The 21836-nt window shown below is 28.0% G+C and overlaps 2 protein-coding genes across 3 annotated transcripts; one reads left to right on the top strand and one right to left on the bottom strand.

The window, feature by feature from the left end:
- The first annotated feature begins 384 nt into the window (after positions 1-384).
- On the top strand, positions 385-14900 carry LOC111033319 (fatty acid synthase-like). The gene is made up of 28 exons (XM_022314001.1): positions 385-646; positions 1847-2002; positions 2083-2454; positions 2513-2751; positions 2818-3051; positions 3120-3443; positions 3515-3748; positions 7166-7355; positions 7419-7645; positions 7715-8164; positions 8229-8333; positions 8402-8513; positions 9908-10168; positions 10252-10586; positions 10664-10810; positions 10873-11279; positions 11341-11535; positions 11594-11639; positions 11719-11895; positions 11956-12135; positions 12230-12428; positions 12500-12680; positions 12768-13110; positions 13186-13447; positions 13549-13823; positions 13884-14096; positions 14518-14667; positions 14764-14900. Exons 1-28 carry the CDS (start codon positions 502-504, stop codon positions 14875-14877), a joined length of 6273 nt encoding a protein of 2090 aa, XP_022169693.1. The 5' UTR covers positions 385-501; the 3' UTR covers positions 14878-14900.
- A 15-nt stretch (positions 14901-14915) lies between these two features.
- LOC111033320 (endoplasmic reticulum aminopeptidase 2-like) lies at positions 14916-20389 on the bottom strand. 2 transcript variants are annotated; one of them, XM_022314002.1, is made up of 17 exons: positions 20275-20389; positions 19884-20194; positions 19594-19782; positions 19374-19532; positions 19191-19297; positions 18735-19099; positions 18540-18657; positions 18400-18481; positions 17789-17867; positions 17597-17710; positions 17285-17507; positions 16897-17159; positions 16626-16819; positions 15709-15876; positions 15476-15622; positions 15307-15382; positions 14916-15234 (listed from the first exon to the last, which is right to left on the bottom strand). In XM_022314002.1, exons 2-17 carry the CDS (start codon positions 20162-20164, stop codon positions 15028-15030), a joined length of 2772 nt encoding a protein of 923 aa, XP_022169694.1. In that variant the 5' UTR covers positions 20165-20194; positions 20275-20389; the 3' UTR covers positions 14916-15027. The 2 variants fall into 2 exon arrangements, with proteins under 2 accessions (XP_022169694.1, XP_022169695.1); XM_022314003.1 differs by having other exon boundaries at positions 19884-20176; positions 20275-20366.
- Positions 20390-21836: the final 1447 nt, after the last annotated feature.

Here is a 21836-nt window from a genome sequence, read left to right on the forward strand (position 1 = left end):
CATATCGTAGACCCACCTTATGTAATAATATTATAAAATGAATTGTGTTTTAATTAAAAGAGAAATTAATTATGTATCAAATAATATAACACATTGAACGCTTCTATTTATTTATGACTTTTTTTCTCACAAAGAGTAGCACATTATGTCGTACGATCTAATTATCATTTGTCCCTGACCTTTTAAACGCAGGAATACATAATGTAGAAACAATTGGTTATCGTGTATAGGTTTGAAATTAAAGTCTACTTACAAAGTCGTACGCTGAGTGTCAAAATCTAACAATTGTAATGAATTTATTCGACTGTATCCATAATCAGATACGCCTTACCTAATTATACGAATCTATAGTGTACCTAGTCGTAGTATTTTTTTATTCGGTCTTCGGTGCACGACGGTTGTTTCAGCTTATGTAGGTAAAGTGCATTCGGTTTCGTTTAGTAACATACAATACAAAGATATTTTTCACAATTTGTATAATTTACTATTCGGGTTCGTACAATGGAGGACAAAGAAGATATTTTCGAAGTCGTCATATCCGGCGTGGGTGGCAAATTTCCCATGTCGGAAAACATGGATGAACTGAGAATAAATTTAAACAATAAAGTGAATATGGTAACCGAAAATGATTGCAGATGGAATAAAGGTGGGTTCAACTCTAAAGCATCTTAATTATTTACTAATAGTCATTTAAGCAGTATTAAAATAATAAACCAGAAAGTGAATAAAATAATTATTTATTTTTGATACTGGCGATTCCTTATATATATATATATTTAAAAAAATAATAATATGAAATGAATACAGAAGCATTTTGTATAAAATAATAACAGGCTAATAATACTATTATTTTTTTAATATTATCATCGTAATTCCTTTTATTTGATTTTAGTCAAACATATTTATTACTATAATACATATGTGTTCTATATGATAACTGTGTTATTTTATAGTTTATAATAATTACTATACAATTAATTGCAACATTAAAGAATAGTTTCTGGAAACTCATCCAACTATCTAAGTAAGCAAACCACTTGTATGCCGATGAGTTCATGAGTTTTAATAAATTTAAATAAATATAACATTACATTATTACATTATAATATTATATAACATGCATAAACGTATATACTATATGTTATCATTTAACATAAGGAAAAAGGACTGGAAATTTTGAAGCAAAAATATTAGGTACAACTAAAACATTTAATTTGATCTAAAAGATCAAAATTATTAAGAAAATTTGTTTTATAAATATTATATTATTTACTGATTACCGAATGATGTTTTCTTTCCATATTCTCTGTGATTATGAAATTCTATTAACTCCAGCACAACTTTTTAAAGGCTTTAATTTTGGGTTCCTTGATCTTCAGAATTTTTAAAATTATTGCTCTATACATTGTACATTACCTTACTCCGCACCAAACTTACTGCCATTAAGGTGAAGAAGTTTTTCTTTTTATTGAAAGCTGCTTGGGCTATCCTACTTTTTATATCCGTCACACTTCTTCCATAACTTGTGATATCGCGTCCTAAATATGTAAAACTATTAACTATTTAGTATTTATATTCTTTTATCATATAATACTATATTTGCGTTTATAATATTATGTTATTCACTGCGAAACAGTATCCAAGTTGTTCTCTTATTAATTTTAATGGAATTCTATAACTAACTATTATCCCTATACGACAGTATTTTTGTTTGTAAAACAAAGAATAATTTAAACTAAGATAATCATGCTGTATCATAATTCGTATTAGTTAATAATTAATATAAAATAAGTATGTATAAATTAATTGATCATATTTATTTCAACTTAAAATTATATCATTTCAGATGAATGGCCAGGAGTTCCAGCTGCCACTGGAAAAATAAGCGTGCATCAAAAACTGGATGATACGTTTATGGGAATGAATTCAAGAGTCGTAAAAGCATTGGATCCTTTAACAAGATGTTTATTGGAAAGAGTTTACGAAGCAATAATTGATGCAGGTATTTAAAGTTCAAAATGAATATAAAATTAATTTTCATAAGGTATTAATCCTTTTTGGTTTATCTAATCCCCTGATGAGGACTGAATCCGAAACATTTCTACGGATCAAAAACTTCTGTTTACACGGCATCATGTGTCAGTGATAGTGAAGCGATTGGATGTGATGAGAAATTAACTACACCATTTTGGCTTCTTGCACATGTCAGAGCTCTTTTGGCAAATAGAGTTTCTAACATATTTAATTTACAAGGACCAAGTTATACAATTGATTCATCTTGGATTGGGGGTATAGAAATTTTAAAACAAGCTGCTGCGGATGTAGCTAAAGGTAGGATTAAAGCAGCATTGGTTGGCGTAACCAATATTATTTGGCATCCAGATATGGCAAAACATTGGATAGGATTAAATAAACTTAGTACTGATGGAATTTGCCGGTCATTCGACGAAAATGGTATGCAATTATGATTATAAAATTGTATTTTTGTTAAATGTAAAAATTGTATTTACAGCTAGTGGATACGGTCGAAGCGAAGGTGTTGTTGTACTTCTTCTCCAAAGATCTACTGATGCATTGCGTTCTTACGGTACTATTTTGCACTGTGATGCTAGACTTTGCATGGAAAAAGCAATTAACTTTATACGACCATCTGAAGATTCATTCCGAGAATTTTTCAAATCGTTCTATGAAGATTGTAAAGTATCACCATCAAATGTTTCTTATTTAGAATCCGATGGATCTGCTTGCAAAGTAATAGATTATTTTTTTTAAAATAAAATTAGTAAAATCATTATGTTAAAATAAAATTATTTTTAGTATTATGAAGAAAAAGAACTTAATGTATCATCAGAAATTTTCTGTGAAAATCAAAGGATCTCTCCTTTACTAATTGGATCAATAAAAAGTAACATAGGACACACCGAAGGTGCATCAAGTTTGATAGCAATTGTGAAAGCATTAATAGCGTTAGACTCTGGTGTTATTCCACCTAATATCAACTATGTATCACCAAATACTAAAATTGAAGCTTTAAAGAAAGAAAAAATGAAGGTAAAAATTGTCTAATATAATATAACATATATTTTCTACTGCGTACACTTCTAAACAATTTTGTACAGGTGGTCACGGAACCGACTAAGTTAGAAGGGACAATTGTTGCAACAACAACTTTGGGAATGCCATCTTCAATTGGTCATGTTTTACTTAAGCAGAATCCCAAAACTAAGATGTACCCTCGACTAGGACCTAGTCAAAGATTAGTTATTTTGTCATCGAGGACAGAAAAAGGCATTTCTGAAGCAATAGAAAGAGTCAAATCTTTGCCTAGAGATGACGAATATTTAGGACTTATTCAAAATGCCTTCAGTGAAAATACAACTGGCCATTTTCATAGAGGTTATGCAATACTCAATGAAGAAGTTTCACCAACATTTGGAGTACAAGCAAGTGCATTACACATTCAGAAAGATTGTTTAATGTTATACATTGTATTAATATTGTATTTGTTTTTTAGGAAATAGGTGAATTCAATCGTCCTGTATGGTTTGTTTTTGCTGGTATGGGATCACAGTGGCCTGGAATGGCGTCAGATCTAATGGAAATACCATGCTTTGCTGATAGTGTTAAACAATGTGATAAATATATTCGTCCTATTGGTTACGATATTTTTGATATATTAACAAATCCAGATCCCGAAGTTCTTAAACAAAAACCAGTTATTTCATTTTTAGCAATAGCTACTATGCACGTGAGTGAAATTAAATGTTATACTGAATAGGGGCGACATTTGCAGGATACACAAAATTGTATCCCATATTGATGATTTTTATTTATTATTTTTATTGTGTTTTGAAAGACGTTAATAATTACCATCTGTATACACAATAATATAATAATTGGACAAACCTGTAAATATGTTAACATTTGTATACTAGACGTAGGGGAGAAGAGAGAGTCCATCACCACTACTCAAACGTTATTGGAATTTATAGATAATTTTTTAACACAAATAAAAACATTTGATAGTTTAAAGCAAAGGTGGCCAATACCTATATATTGTGCCACATGAAAAAATTGAGAATGTGCCATTACAAATTAATACTTATTATTTATTATTATTTATGAAGTATGCATTTACACAACAAAACTATGTACGTACAGAAATATGTACTAAAAAGTTCAAAATATGTATTAAAATCTATTAAATTTATTTAGATAGATTTATTTATTAATTTAAATTAATTTTTTTTTTAAATTATAATTATAATAAATCCCCAATATAAAAAAATGTAATAAAAAATGTATTACTTATCTAACTATCTTAATAGCAGTTTATAACAACATGCATTTTTAAATTTTTAAATTTAAAGGATCGCCGATTCTGTCTTAAAATATTGTTTTATACCATATTTATTTTCTATACTCATGGTCACATTAAAAATACGTCCAGACGACACCGTCAAACCGGCTATATTATACTACAAAAATATATAATATCAGAGAAGTCTCTATATTTACATTTTAAAGCTCTTGAATTTTGAACTAGAAGTAATTTCAAATTGCATGTTAGGGTTATATTTTTGGAGATCGTGAGTCGCTATGATAAATTCACTAATAAACTTTATATTTAATTTAAACTTAAAAGGATAAAAATTTTTTATTTAAATCCTTTTCAGCTTCATAATATATTTAAAGAAAATTATAAATAAGTAAATACTAACTATCTCAACTTATCTTTTGAATTATCTATTGCTTTAACATTTTTAATTGAAAAAAAAACAATCTTTTTACATTATACCTATGTTTGCAGCTCTAATTTTTATTTGAAAAACCTATCAATTATTAAAATTTCAAATAGTAGTCATTTTACAATGCGTTTTGTTATTTAATAAAGACTAGTATTTATAATCAATATTATTAGTGATAGGTAAAGTAGGTTGAATTTATTTTTTCCAAAAACATTGCATTAGAAAAATTCCACTGTGGGTACAAAATATAATAATATTCTTCAAAAGTTTCAAGTAGGTAACCCCAAATAATATTTTTAAATTGCGACAAAATAACTGAAATTATTATTCTTTTTTAAAATGTCTGAATTTGTCCAAATTTGAACTTAAAATAAAACCACTAAGTCAATAGATATAGTAGAGACACCAAAAGCTTACACAATATAGAAGATAATATTTTCTAACGTTTTTCTAACTTAAATAACTTTTAGTATATTGGTCTTATCGAAAAAAAAACCATAAGACACATTTAAAATTCTCTTTTATTCATGGTGAAAATTTGGTTTTTTAGTTATAACTGTAGCCTTCTCAATTCTTTCCCCTCACGAAACAGTTTTTACTGCGTTTTACATTTGTAGAACGGAAACAATACATCACGCGTCCTCTACACTACAAAATAATGAAAATGTACGTAAATTCGATGAATTTTGTTAAAAGTTTAAATCTTTATGAGAAATTAATGTGACTTTCTGGTAAACTTTTTTTAATTTCTGAGAGGTATTATGAAAGTATTGATTTTACAAATTGTACAACTTACTTACTTTTTTACTTCCGCATATATTTTCTGGTAGGGAAGTAAATCTAGTTGGTACTTTAGGAGTCAAGCAATCCCCAGTATTTATCAAAAGCAACGAGATAAGGAAAAAAATTAACATTTCAACAAAATCGATATTGTTTTTTAATGTAAATCTAAAACAAAATAACCGTAATTAAGTAGGTACATGACATTTTATCATTTTTTAATGTTTATATTAGCATTACCTATACACTTAATGTTTTTATATATCTTGACTCTTGTTAAGCTGAATTAAAGAACCAACAATTATAAAAATCCGGGTAAATGGGAGACGCTCTGCTGTACATTAGATGTCTAAAAATATTCACTGGAATACATGACATATTGTGTTAAATTTAAAGTCAGTGATTAAGTAACATAATAAAAATATCATTAAAAAATCGTTAAAAACGATTCTTAGTAAAGACGATCTATCAGTCTACAATAATACTAAGTAGGTATATATTTTATGATATTATTGTGATTAAAGTAGATTATTTTACTATAAGCCAGTTAAAATTACAGTAAGTTAAATTCAGTTACATTGCGAAAAATTGCAATTGAAAATATCATAGGAAGTATATAATATATAATAATACACCTACTCTAAAAGTATCAAGTATCAGCGAATAATATTTTTGAATTACAACAAAATAACTAGAATCGTTATACTAGGTTTTAATATGTAATTTAATTCAAATTTGAACTTAAAGTAACAATTAAATAAAACTGCGTTAATATATTTTTTAGATTTTTTGATTACAAAATGTAACACTCAATTGGGACCTTGTTTTAAATTTTCAATCTATAGCTATAAGAATTGAACATTTAAAAAATGTTTAACTACAAAATAATTAGTAAATTTTCGATTTCATAAATTATGTTAAAATTCAAATTTTAAATCCTTATAAAAAAATAATATCTTGTCTATGTATTTTACTAATATTGTAACAATGTTTGAGACGCCTTGCATGAAATTATCAAGCTTTTAAACCCAACAAATGACATTTTATTGAAATTTTAATATAAAAAAAACTAAAAAAAATTAAAAATTTGAAAATGTCATTAAACAGCTCAAAATGATTCAAATATTTTGAACATTTTATAAAGTATATAAAGTGATAAAATAAACATATATCGCACATTTCAAGTATCTATGGTTATTTGATTTTGAACAACTAAATAAGACAATTGCTCCATGAAAAATCAAGTGAATATCAACTGTTGTAAAAATTTGAAATTCATACGTTCATAAAAATTCAATTTAACTTTTATTCATTTTTTTTTTTTGATAAAGGTAGACAAACTTATAAGAGATCTTGTAATACGTTTTCAAAACTTAGAGACTATTGATCATAGTACACTAATACAAAAGTTAAAATAATTAGCTTTACGTGACAAAGCTTTGCAGTGGTTTTATTTTATCATTTCTTAATCTAGACAAAATATGTGTTTTTCCTCGTACCTAAATAGATCAAATATTCCAGATACTGTTAGGATGTAATATTATAAAAAATAATACTTTTATGTATATCATTGTTGATATATCTGTTTATAAAAATTATAAATTAATAATTATTGTTTGCAAATGGTTTTTCTTTAGATCGCATTCGTAGATCTATTAGCAACACTTGGTATTCGCCCCGACTTCATGTTTGGTCATTCTTTGGGTGAAAATGGATGCGCTTACGCTGATGGATGTTTCGATAAATACCAAACTTTAATGGCAGCATATGCTAGAGGCAAAGTAGCCGAATTCTTAAAGCCAGAAAAAGGGCTCATGGCATCGGTAGGTAAGTGTGATTTTTTAAAATAATACATGGTAAGAATATATTTTATTAATATGATTTTTCTAGGCTTAAATTATCAAAATATACCAGATTTGCCATCCAGTATTGACATAGGGTGCCATAATTCTGAAGATAATGTTACTTTAAGTGGTCCTGCTGATGAATTAGAAGATTACTTAGAAACTTTGAAAAAGCGAAACGTTTTTGTTAGAACTGTGGATTCAAATGGTATTGCGTATCATTCAAGAATGGTCAGAAGACAATCTGAATTTGTTCAGAAATTTATTGAAAAAGTAAATTTATACTTGGTGGAATAACATTGAATATATTTATTAATAAATAATGAATTAAATTATTATCAGGCGGTACCAGATCCAAAGAAACGATCTTCTAGATGGATATCAACTTCCATTCCTGAAGAAAATTGGAATAGTGAATTAGCACAACGGAGCTCTGGAAAATATCATGCAAATAATTTTAAGAATACTGTTTATTTTTCTGAAGCATGTCGAAAAATACCTAAAAATGTTATAGTTATAGAAATAGCTCCTCACGGTCTATTTCAAGGAATATTAAAATCATCCTTAGATAGTTCGTGTAAAATTGTCTCTGTAGCAAAACGAGGGAGTAAAAGTCCACTAAAACATTTTCTAACAACACTTGGTGAACTTTATTCAAGTGGCCTTCAAATTAATCTGGATACGATCTACCCTCCACCAGAGTATCCCGTTTCAAGAGGAACTCCGAGCTTAGCACCTCTTGTAACTTGGAATCACGATGAAACTTGGCCAATTAACACTCATTATGGTGATGTAAGAGTTAATTATACACAATAAGCCATATTTTTACTATGTTCATATACATTTTGATTTTCAGTCAAAATCAGACTATGTACAACTTTGTTTACGCGATAAGACATCGAGACATCTTTTAGGACATAAAGTAAACGATGCAGTTGTGGTGCCTCTATCATTTTTCATTGTATGTTTGTAATAATATATAGTTTATTTTCAGCGGTACCATTTAATAAATTAATTTTATTGTTCTAGACAGAAGTGTTGAAATCACTAGAAAATAAACAATCAGCTACCTTAAATAAATCATACCAAACAATATTTGAAAATGTTTTTGTTCATACACCTCTAATTTCAACCGCAGAAGGTAAAAATTACCTTTATATTATACTAAACAAAGTTATTATTTATTACCATAGCTGTCTATTTTAAATATCAAATCGACCACCTAACGCAATTAAATTACGTTTTCGACTTTTGTAAATTAAGTTCTATTCTAGGATATTCTTTATATTATTTTAAAATATTGTAAACAGTATTTCTATGCTCTTAAAGTATTCTCTAATAGTATATATTATATGTAGTATATAAATCTAAAAAATATAGACACAGTTTTTTTTAATAGTTATTTTAAGTTCAAATTTGGACGACATTATATATTTAAGCCATGAGTAAAGACTTAATACAAGATTATTCATGTGTTTATGTAAGTAATAGAAATTTAGAAAAAAAAAGATTGTTGCAATCATAACAATTTTATATGTGGGGGATTTTAATTAAAATTTTGTTGGATAGGTGATCAAAAGTATAATAACAATTTATCCTCAACCAATTTTTATTATTTAGCTATAGTTCAAAAATCGTTCTTCGCATTCATTTAGAAGCTCGAGTATGAAATTTGGATCCATGTCAATGGATAGTGGGCAATTCATAGTGCGGAAATAGATAGTGGACACTTTATAGTGTACGACAGTTGCTATTAAACTACAATTGATAATGTCATAAGATACACTCTGTTTATCATTTATGTGCAATAAATAATACAATTGGATATAAGATTTTTCATAAATAAACTTGTCAATAATTAAAATAAAAAATATTAGGTTAAGTGTCAGTACTTAAAATAACAATAATAGGTTTAGGGTCAATTATTAAAATAATTCGTTACTGCTTTTTCGTAATCCATCGTTATACTATTTAGGTTAATATGCATTTAAATTAATCAATATAACCGCTCGAAAAAATGTTTTCTAAGTTTCCTCCTTTTCTCAAGCAGTGAAGCATAAACGGAAGAGATTACATTTGAATAACATATTTACATATTTCATGAATATTGTATAATTTGGAAAATGCTGATGGACCCCTAGTAAAAGTTCCAGCACAAAACCAGTGTTCACTATTTTCCATTAGTTCAAACTAACTGTAACTAATTAACGGTATACCACGCATTTTATCTGGACCACGATTGGGGGTACACTATAATTGGACGTTAATGAAAAAAAATTAAACGATTTTTCCTACAAATTCTTGTTGTTTATTTTCATTATTATTGTAATTCCGGAAATCTGCATTTTGTCATGAAAAATGCTATAACAGTTTACACTCACTTATGTTCAATTACTTCTCACATATTGAAAAAACTAAAATATACTTTTCGTATGAAAAATCTAAATATTAATAGTTTAAACATGCTGTGCTCCTTATATATGATCTTTTGAATTAAAAATTCTATATTTACTATAATATTGAATATTATTTTAGAGTCCAATGGCTTCTATACACAAATTCAACCAGGTACTGGTTCTTTCGAAGTAATTGAATCTCAACATATTTTACTAACTGGATTGGTTTACATCGATGATAGTAACCATCTTATTAGCCCAGAACCACCAACAGATTATGAAGTTAATATTGAAAATGAATGGATATCAGATAACGAAATATATAGAGTATTTTCTGAAAATAATATCAATTTCTCAACTCCTTATTGTACCATTCAAAAAATTCTTATTCACGATAAAGGTATTGTATTTTATAAAATATACTATAGGTACCTTACAAACTACCAAAATACTTGTATTACTACATTATTTATAAGTTTTTAGGTTTCCTGGCAAATATATTTTGGAAAAACGATCTTAACATCAATCTCAACTCAATGATGCAATTAAAAATGTTTGCTGATCTTCAATCACATCATGATTTACCTTTGCTTCCATCTTGGTTTAGAAGTTTAGTTATCGATAGTGAAATAATCAAAAATATTAATCACGGATCGATGGTTTATATTACATTTGATACTCGAACTAATGTTATTAGAGGGCCCGGGATAGAAATTGAAACTTTAAAGACATCCACTTTTCCAACAATTGAACCACTGCCAATAAATTTGAATGTTCAAAAAGTTCAATTTGTTGAACAACCTAATCCCAAAATTCAAGTAATTTTTATAAACTATTATTTTAAATTTAAATGATAAAAATAATTTGTTTATTATTGTTATTGTTTATTTTTTAGAATTTTATGCAGTTTTTAAGCATTTGTATGCAACTTGTCAAAAATACTGTACATTCGTCATCAAAGTTAAAAACCAAATTAAAAATTAATGATGCTATATTTGTAGAATCATTTAAAAGGGTTTTTGAAATACAGCCATTTTTAAAGGTCGTAACTAATTTATATTTATATACTCATCTAAGATATTCATTGCATCGTTTGTATATTAGGCAGATGTTGAAGAATATTCAAATTTTCAAATAACAGATTTAGTATCAAATCATGTACTACTTTTGGTAACTGAACATTTAAACGAGAAATTAAATAAAGATATAAAAAATTGCGCAGGAAAAGTCTTTGTTTTGATAAAGAATTCGACTGTTGATGATACATATACCACAATTATTCAATATGAGCATAATGGTTCTATTTATCGTCTAATAACACGATTAGTGAAATTGCCGAACAAAATTTTAGAGGTGAGCACTAAAAATAGTTCATGGGCTGACGACATAGAACGAGGACTTAAATCGTTATCTAGTAACGTTTCACCAATAGTTTTGATTAAAAATGACTCAGAAAATTCATTGCAAGTGGTGCAAAAAATTGAAAATATCAAATCTATGATTGGTTTTAGGTAAACATTCATATTTTTAATAGAAAACTGATTAACAATTTACCACTACATAAATTTTTAGATATGTCTTACTTTACGACGGTGTACAATTGTTCGATTTGACCAAAACCTTCTATAGGGAACAAATATTTAAAGGGTTAAGGCAAAACATATTAAAAAATAACAGCTGGGGAAGTTATAACATACTTCCTTGTTTGGATAAAATCTCTACAGAGTTAAATGCTGATGATCTGCATAAATATGTTAATCGTGAAAGGTTTGTATAATGAACTAGAGGCTTACCACTCTTTTTCCTAACTTTTATTTGATTTTAGTGAATTATCCATCAAGTATATAGGATCTTTTAAAACAAATTTAATGGTAATAAATACTCATTAATATTTCAATAAATGTATTGATGTATATTATATTATATTTCATAATGGTATTGTTAATAAAGGAAGATGAAGTATGTACTCAATATTCGGGTATAGACAATGAAGGAAAAAGTGTGATGGGTATTTTAAAATATAAATCTAAAAATAAGCGATTCGAAATTGATAATATTCTGAAGTGGTATGTAAATTCTGAAATGACCCTGGAAGAATCAGTAAAATGTCCATTAGCTTACTCAATGGTAATTATTGTTTTAATTTATTTTTTATAACTTTTTAATTATATTTAAAAAAATTTACAGGCTTACTATTGTATGGTAAGCAAAGCACGTGTTAAATTTGGAGATTCAGTACTTATACATAATGGGTGCTCACATGATGGACAAGCATTTATAAGAGTTGCCCTCGAATTTAATTGTAAGATCTACGTAACGACATATAATATTGACCAATCTGACTTTATAAAAAGTTTGTTTCCAAAGGTAAGGGTTAATAGAATCTTCAAAAATAGTTTTAGCGTCTTAACATTAAAACTTAGATAAATTAAAAATGTTCAATTCTAGCAACAATTAATAGTTGAGTAGCGGCAATATACTAGATCTCAATAATAGCAAGTTTGAAATACAACTAATGAGTTTAACAAAGGGAAAAGGATGTGACATCGTTATCAATGCTATACCAACTGAATTCCTGTTGGCTTCTCTTCGATGTGTAAAATCGTTTGGCTCATTTATACACATTGGCTCACAAGATGTGAATGTCCATACAAAAATTGGTAAGAATGGTAGATAAAATAGAAATACAATCAGCGACCTACCTACATTTTTATTTATTTATTTTGCACAGGCATGTATATGTTTTTAAAAAATATTTCATTATATGGCGTACAAGACTTATTAAATATAGTTAATTCTCCTGTCGAAACCAAAAACCATCTCAAGCAGCTTGTTGAAAATGGTATCAAGAATAAAGTAGTTTGTAAACTATATGAAGACGTGTCAAAAACTAATAAAACACCTACTAATAAGTACGATATACAATTTGATTGTGATTTAAATTCTTTTCGATATAGATTTTATGAACTTATTGTTATTTTTTTATACGTCTTATTTAGTGTCCATACTTCAGAAAAAGTAATTGAAACAAATAATTCAGATCATAAATTTGTTAAAGAAGAAATGGCATACATAATTATTGGCTCAGCGACGAATTTGTGGATTAAAACTGTTAACTGGCTTCTTCAACAAGACGCGAAAAAATTGATATTTATCATTAATGGTACCAATTCAGTTATGAGGAGGAGTCAAAGAACTATATATTCACTAATTCAAAAGTACTCCGATGTTTCGTTTATTATGACTTCGGCTGAAAGATTCAATACTACACAAAAAGGGGAAACATTGTTACGAGAATTCATATCGTATTCAAAAATTGAGGCATTATTTTGTATAGAAATGGTATGTTAAGTTACATAGTATAACATTATATAAATGTATACAAAAATATGTTTTTATTTTATTATAATTATTTAGAGCGCCACAAAATTGAAGAACATTGACAAAGCTTGTAGAAATGTTTTACCAAACTTAAAACATTTCATTTGCATACAGAGTGATGCAATCGAAGTCTGCGAGTCGAGGAGCAACGCAAATTCTAATTGCATTAACGTGCAGTGTGATAAATCCGTTCGAAAACCAGACATTATATTAAAGTACATAAATAAATTGATAGAGTCTGTAAATGATTCTAAACCCGTTTCAGTTGTTTTTAGTGATCCCTTAATATCTGAACATGGTTAGTTTACGATCTAAAATACTAAATCTATATGGTTGATCATAAATACATTTTAATAATATGATTATTCATAATATATATACATTTTTTCATTTTCTTAGAAAACTTTGATTCAATCTCAGAATATTTACCTAAAACCATCAAAGAGTTACTTGACCTTAATACAGATTTACCAGAATATCCACGATTTGAACAATGTACATCTAAAAGTCTTCCAAGCACTGGTAATAATAGTCTATTGCCGGTATTCATTATTCCTGGATTAGGAATTTCGCGGATACAACCTTTAATCAATCAAATTATGCATCCAGTATTTTGTGCTAAATTTCCTTCGTACATTAACTCTGTCGAAAATGCAGCACTAGGTTTACTATGGGTAACTATCATACAATTAATCTTAAAACAAGTACAAATCTACAGCAGTACTTATTTGTAGCCCATGAAACAAATTCAATCGGAAGGACCGTTCACGATCGTCGGCGAAACATGGGGTGGAAATATTGCGGTTGAACTCGCAAAGATAATGGAAGGATTTGGTGAAACGGTTATCCTTTTGTTACTGGATGGCTGCCCGTCTGATAATAAAAGACGTTTACAACTTGTAGATAAAGTCGATTTTGAACAATTGAGCGGAAATTCAGAGGAAAAGGTAAATTATGTCTCTACAGTTAAAATCACTAGTAACAAACTCCAAAGTCTTTGTAAAATAATGTGTGTTGTCAAATATATATCCACAACCATCAAAATAAAATTAAGAACAATTGATAACATTTATTTATTTATTTGAAATAAATGTTTGTTATCATATAAAACTTATTGTGATATAAATATTATGTAAAAACATTTTAATCATATTTTGTACTTTCATTTTTTTTTTAAACTGTTTTCTCTGATGACATAAAAATACTGTACAAAGATTGTAATTTGTTCAATTATATATACCTATTATATATAATATATATTAATCATTATTAACTTAACAACTATTGTATTTATTAAACATAAGTTAAAACTGGTTTTTCTAAGGAACCAAGTCACGAGCTTATTTTATTTACATAACATTTTTCTAGGAAAAAATAAATAGTTCGATAGATGTGCTTATGAACCAATTAAGTGCATTAAGAGATTTCATTCCTAATAATACTCAACTTGAAGCCAATACGATCATCGCTAGGCCATCTACTTCGGATATTTTGGACTCCTGTATTAATTTTGAAAAAGTATGTTTCCAAATATGTACATATAAATAATACATTTAGTTTGTTTAATTTTACCATATTTTTATATTATTTTCAAAAATTATTTTCTTTTTACAGAACCATTGTGGCAAACTAACAGTACACATTTCTAAGAAGTCATCATACATTGAATTTATCAATAGTTTGGAAGCTGCTGCTATTATAAATGAAAATGCCTCGTTTAAGTGGTAATTCAATAAAATATTTGTGACATATTGTGTTATAAAATTAATGTAGAAAATCATTTATTATTATACAAATCATAAAATGTCTTAAAATTGGAAAGAATTAACTTAATTAAAATCCTAATATTATGTAGTTTTTAATGTTATAAATATTAATTTATCCAACGACAAATGATGGCACATCTCTGAATTGGAACTCGTGTGGTCTCCAAGGCTCTTGTAGAGCATTCGTGAGCCACCCGTCCAAGGGTGTAAGATGTTTCCTTACCCAATCAACTTGAATCTTAACTTTTTCTAATGCATTTTTTATAATATCATCCACAGAAACAAAATGACGTTTGTTCCTTTGATAAAAATCAGTGGCCTATAAAACAAACACATCATTTATGATATTATATTTTATTTACAAAATTATACTTTGATAATTGCTACAAACCTTCTCTAGTCCTTCTTCTGTTCTAAAATTGTTGAATGACGTTTTAACAAAATATTCCCATACAGTCTTTTCCAATCTAAAAACCACAATATTATTATTATGATAATTGGTTTTCGAATAATACCATTATTTTCATACAGGTATCATAATTATTATAGTAGGTAATTACTTGGTGCTTAGATATTCGAAGTTTTTCATCATGAATTTGAACATCGTTTCGTGTCCCAATGATACTGTACTCATAACAGTCAACATAGTTAACATATCCTCCTCGCTAAACTTATGATCTCCACTCATCAACGTCAAATTCAACATTCTTTTTACATAGGTATACATATTAATAAATTATATATAAATCCAATTTAAATAATGTTTAGTTTATATTGGTTTAACATTTGTTACCTGACAAATTTCGTTTCATTTTTGGGGCAGCTAGCTAATGATCTGAATATAAATAATCTTTCGGTTTGAGACTTATTTTTTGGATAATACATAATCCTATGTAATCCAAACTCCCACTCGTCCAGTGTTCCGTATCCGAGAAGTATACACAGGTAATTATCCAAGAATCTATGGTTATTAATAATAATGTTACAGACAAAAAAATATGATTAAGTCATAAACATGATTAGTAATTACGTAATCATCCACATCTAGTTGTTTCCTAGTTTTTAAGATTAATGTACTAATAAAACCTTGTTGTTTAATTTTTTGTTTATTCAGTTTAGTCCTAAATTATAGGTTTATATAGGTGCTAATTATTAATAGATATACTTAGTAGTTGCTAGACATCGCAAATAATATTTATAATAGCAGACTATATATTACTTCCCCAATTTTTTCAAAGTTTAATACACAGGGATTTTAATTTTGTAGCTTATTCATTTTCTAATAATTCCGTATATTTTTATATGTAAACCTAACCCCTAACAGTTTGATTGTCAAATTCTTTAATTTTAAAAATATTTTCATTATATTTATTTTTATTTGTATAACTTGAGCTTTTAGTGAAAAAATAATATACATGTACAATAATAGTAACTGATATTAAATAAAATTCCTGTTGAATTATTATTTTAATCTTGGCAAAAATTAATACAATTTCTACTGTTTGATGTCATGAGAATGTGATGTATTTAAGATCCACAATAAAATGTGCCTGTTAAAATCCAAAACATATAAAGTGATGTTAGATAGAACCTCCTCCCCCCTCCCTCAATCCCAAAAAAAAAATAAAATAAGGAAACCACCTAGTAGGTATATGACTTTCACCAGAGAAAATTACTGAAGTCAAATTTAGTAGAAAAATTACAACTTACAATTTATCCTCGTCGGGATTTGACGTATTCGTTCTAGATTGGACATCCCGGGCTTCTGTCAAACAAGTCGGATGTCCTGTTTCGCATAGCAAACGCTTATTTTCTGCACGGAAATTTGCTTTCCAACTGGATTCTCCTCTTTCCGGTTGCTCTAGCGCAGCATTCACAGATTTCAACATTTTCTTCAAGTATATCTGTTTCAAGTCAAAATCACATTACATATTTTAAATGTAGGTATGTACCTATAATAAATAGATCATCGAAAACTGACATCATATTTAGGAGCCACCGGCGTTCCTTGGAACTTAGTGCGCAATCTCGTAGCCAATCCGAAATACGTTTTCCAAACAGCAGGTTCTGGCTCTTGCTCAATAAGTTTGCTGACGTTAAATGCGTACACATAACACAATCGACCAGATAAAGCAAGTGTTAACGAATCGTGCAACAACTGTTGACGAATGCTTACTGGGAAACGTTTCGAATGTTGGGCTATCAGTTCCCAATTCTTTAGGTCATAGTTAACAATAAATGGTCCTGGAATATAATTGCAAATATATCAATTATCATTTAAATAAAACTTGACCAAACCAATGGTTAGGACCAGTAAGTAAAACCATTTAAATATATTCATAGATTGCAAAATCATAACGATGACCTACCTAAGCTTCCTGGATTGAAGAGTACGAATTGATTATTTGTGAAATTATACTGTTTCATTTCTACCTCTTGACTTGCTATGGGTTTCAACCAACTTATATTTCTAACTGGTACTGTCAAATTATTTTGTGATACAACAATATTGGGAATCCACCATAAGTAATTTTTAGTGTTCTTTGCGGGGGATGACACGTCATCCTCGTCATCATTTAATACAAATGGTTCCTAGTTGACACGCATGTGTATTATATTACATTGTAATGACTTTCGATACGATGTTTATTACTATTATTAAATTAACTGAAAAACATTACCTGCATAACTTGAACTGTTGTGTTTATGTAATTTCTCCTAAATGTAACCACAGGTAATCTATCAGCTTGTAACCACGGTTTTACAATTTGTTCAATTGAAACTGGAGTTCTATTCTAAAATATTAAATTATAAAAATTATCCAACTTGAAGTAGGTACAAATTTAATTTATACAACTTAAATTACAACATACTCTGATCAATACACCAGCATGATATGCTCCATCAGATAATTTGTTCCAAAAATCAGTTTCAGAGTAAGCATGGTATTCTCTTTAAAAAAATGCTTTTATTATCAACTTAAAAAATAAAATATGTACCTAATGCTATAATATTATTTAGTACTATTATATGAGGTAAACAAAAACAGTTTCTATTAGAAAAAAATGGACTGAGGCATAGAAAAAGAATTAAACATTTATGGACATAGCTATTACACAATAAATAATTAAATACGCATGGACTATAAAAATTAAGATACACACCATTTATACATGAGATGCGCAATAATAGTATTTTACCAATGATTTGATTTTAACATGTTTAATATGCATAATTAAAGATCCACCCATTAGTGACACTTCAGTGTTGATTTACAAAATTACATAATTGCATGCAACACTAAAAAAAGTCAAGACACTATAATATCTTTAACCTAAAACGGAGATTTTCTGGAAGGGTTGAGATATGTAACCTTTTATAAATTAAGATTTTAAGAAGGGATGCGAGTAATGTTGAACGATCATTAAAACTAATATTACTTAATACATTTTTTATTATAATATTATGTTAAGCGTAAACGTACTTGCTAGACATAAAATATTGGATTGTTTGTCGGAATGAGTGAGGGCCAAAAATGTGTTCGAGCATTCCCAATACAAAACGAACTAAAAACACAAATCGTTAGTTATTTTGTACTGATTAGATACATTTGAGAATTGTTACTTTTTGTTGCATTTAGAGCTTCCATTTGTGATTTTATTTCTGTAAAACCAGGTTTGTCGTATTCTAAATACATCCCATACATGTCACTAACGTATGAATTGAACACCGGTTTCTCTAACTAAAATTAAAAACACAATTATTAATTATCCTATACTCGTAAGTGCTCATATACTAAGCTCGGTTTAATAGTTTTACCTGCCATGCCACCTTATCAGCTAAAAATTTTGACAAAGCCAAGGTTAATGAAGTCGGAAACAGTGGCGTTGTAAGATGATCGGTCCATTGTAATGATGTATATTTGGCAAGAAGATGAGCAATCCAAAAATCATCACGTTTCTTAGAAAGGTCTACTTCTCTAAACATTTGTAACCCCCAAGCATCGATAGGTTTATCATCAGTATAGCCGGGAAGTGCCACCAAATTTAGTTCTGGTAGAGGATATGGTCTTGACAAGTAAAGTTCTAGATTGACTAGAACTGCTGGAAGCATTTTTTGTGCCGTATTCAACGATCTTAAAATATCTTCTTTACCATACACACCAACTTTAGCTCCATTATTCTCTGAGTATGAAATATTGTGTTATTATTTATAATATAACTGCATTTATTATTATTATTTCTACAATGTGACTATTTTTGTAATCCAACTTACCACCTAATGGCGGATGCTTAAAATCAGACTGGAACATGGCTAAAGAATTAACAGACATTGGCGGTGATCTAGAAAAATGATCTCGAACCCATACGCCTTCAGAAGTCCTGTAAATTATAAAAACAATTTAATTCAATTTTGAACAGTTTATTGTAACCACGTACATAAGAATAATATACATACACATTTGTTGTATCAACCAATGGCATAGTTGTCAAAACATGAAAGTCTCCCTTATGAGCAACTGATAGCTCTATCCAAGTTTTTAAATTAGGTTTTTCGAAACAAGGAAATACATAATGCGCTCCTCCTCCTTTCAATAAATTCATAGCTACATACCATCTAAAAATATGTTTAAAAAATAATATAATTATGTTGTAATTCATAAAATTTAAAGACTAACTTCTTCAACTGTGAATGTTTTGAATTAGAATACGTTGATTGATAAAATGGACTAGACGAATCACTTCCTAAAGTCCCGTCGAATAAAATTTCTACTTGATATGTAACATCTTTCTTAAGACTCTGTTTAGTTGTAATTTGAAACTTATGTATATCCTTTCGTTTTACTAATTTTGTGACTGTTAATGAACTATAAAATATTTATATAAATTTCAGTTGTGGTTTCCAAAAATAAAACAAAAGTATTTTTCTATAATTTTTATTTTTTAAAATCATTTACGCTATACATACGTTTCTTCCATCGAAACTTCATCTTCTTCTGACGAGTCCAAATTCGCAACACGAGTGACTTTAACCTCACGATCGACCACATTGAGAGTTGAGTGTACGTCTAGTGTAACAGAATCGACTGACTGATTTCCTGTATTGATGATGTCGATGCGGACTTTGCCTTTGAATACTCCGTCACCTGGATACGGATGTAAGTCTAAACGATAACCCCTAGGTACTATCAAACCCTGTACTGCGATGGATGTCACTAAAAGGCACGCAGCCAAAAACCAGCGAGCCATAGCAACCTGCAGCTACAAGTCAAACATTAGCTATAAAAACATAAAACAACTTCAAAAATTTACTTCGATAAAAATTCTAAGTCATGAAGTGCATGCAATTTATAACTAACCTAATGGTGAATGTTGCTTGTCGTCGATCAACATTTAAATGATTTTTACCATGCTAGGTGTTTCAGCCAAGTCAATCTATAAGCACACTGTATTTATTTAAATACCAGTCACAAAGAAAGAGAGGGTAAATTTATTATTGGACGTGTGAATTTAGGTAGGTAATAATAATATACTACATCCTTATCAAGTCCCTCGGTGTGCTTAAACGGGATGTTTATTTTACTTACGTGAACACATCTATTATATTAAATAACAAAACACTTCATTAAGGTTTATTAAACTAACAATTATGGCCGGTTTCAAAAATGACATTGCTCGCTATTTTATTGTGTACACAAGTATCTCTATGGAGTAACAGTGGTTTACTTTTAATCTTCCTTTAAAATCAAACATTTCTAAAACATTTGTGTATTAGATCATACTTGGACACGACACTGATATATTTGAGCACGTTGAATATTATTTTATCTCGAGGTTAGTTACAAATAAGGTATATTTAAATGTTCATATTATAATATTAAACATGTGATAATGTTAATGTATTTTGCATTGTGTTCATGAGTTATTATACAACTAAACTAAATGTGATTAAGACATAAGTATTTATGTATTTATTAACTTGTGGTTTGGAAATTGGTTATAATGGATCTCAAGATATCACACAATATTGCCCATTATAACCGATATTGATCAATACGTTTGAGTCTCTTTCCATTATATATTAAATGTCTTACTTCTATTTATGCATTTGTTTTATAAAATATTTGTTATTTTATAGTTAACAAAAATATTTTTAATATGTTTAAACGATTTATTCATATAATATTATGTACAATATACAAATGTACTGTTTTCATACCTATAGTAAACCTCAAAAACGTGTCTGAGAATAATTCAAATACTTTGTTTTTTTTTTGATTCTCATTCAAAAATCAGAAATATTAAAAGAGGACACCGTTTTACAAAATATCGTGTTGTATAGAATAAAATATAAAAGATAATAATTAATAATTAACATTTCATAAAAAATAGCATAAAATACAAATATTTTCCAAAATGATGCATGTTTACTGTAAAGAAAAATGTTCAATAATATTATCCAATGCTTTCAACTTTCAAGGTAAGATAAGTTTAAGTTAACAAATATATTTTCATTTAAATCTATACAAATGTAAATTCAAAGCATTTTTATCGAGTTTTATATTTTTGATCGGTGTTTAAAATAAAGTAAATTACAACTTAATTGTGTTGAATTATACCGACTTATTACTTTCAAATACACTATTTTAGACATAAACTATTCTTTTAATAATAGTACTAAGTATTTCACTAGAATGGGTTTTAAATTTTATCTTTATTACTTATGAACTGATCATTTATAATTATAATTTAAGATCAAATAAAAAAAAAATATTTTTATTGTATATTAATATAATAGATATTACCATAATTTATGTATTATTATAACACATTTGATATAAATATGAAAAAATTTTATTTTTTATATCTTAAAAATTGTTTTGTTTAAATTGTGAACAAAGTTTATAGATTTTAAAAGATT

Source organism: Myzus persicae, unplaced genomic scaffold, assembly GCF_001856785.1.
Source record: "Myzus persicae strain clone G006 unplaced genomic scaffold, MPER_G0061.0, whole genome shotgun sequence".
Classification (NCBI taxonomy): domain Eukaryota; kingdom Metazoa; phylum Arthropoda; class Insecta; order Hemiptera; family Aphididae; genus Myzus; species Myzus persicae.

What these genes read in the sequence shown, in the direction of transcription:
- LOC111033319 (XM_022314001.1), top strand. Translation starts at nt 502, where the DNA reads ATGGAGGACAAAGAAGATATTTTCGAAGTCGTCATATCCGGCGTGGGT. An exon ending in CCGATGGATCTGCTTGCAAA is followed by an intron (nt 2,752 to 2,817) that starts GTAATAGATTAT and finishes AATTATTTTTAG; the next exon opens with TATTATGAAGAAAAAGAACT. An exon ending in TTCAGAAATTTATTGAAAAA is followed by an intron (nt 7,646 to 7,714) that starts GTAAATTTATAC and finishes AATTATTATCAG; the next exon opens with GCGGTACCAGATCCAAAGAA.
- LOC111033320 (XM_022314002.1), bottom strand. Translation starts at nt 20,164, where the DNA reads ATGGCTCGCTGGTTTTTGGCTGCGTGCCTTTTAGTGACATCCATCGCA. An exon ending in GAAGTTTCGATGGAAGAAAC is followed by an intron (nt 19,783 to 19,883) that starts GTATGTATAGCG and finishes AATATTTTATAG; the next exon opens with TTCATTAACAGTCACAAAAT. An exon ending in CTTCAATCCAGGAAGCTTAG is followed by an intron (nt 17,160 to 17,284) that starts GTAGGTCATCGT and finishes ATTATATTCCAG; the next exon opens with GACCATTTATTGTTAACTAT.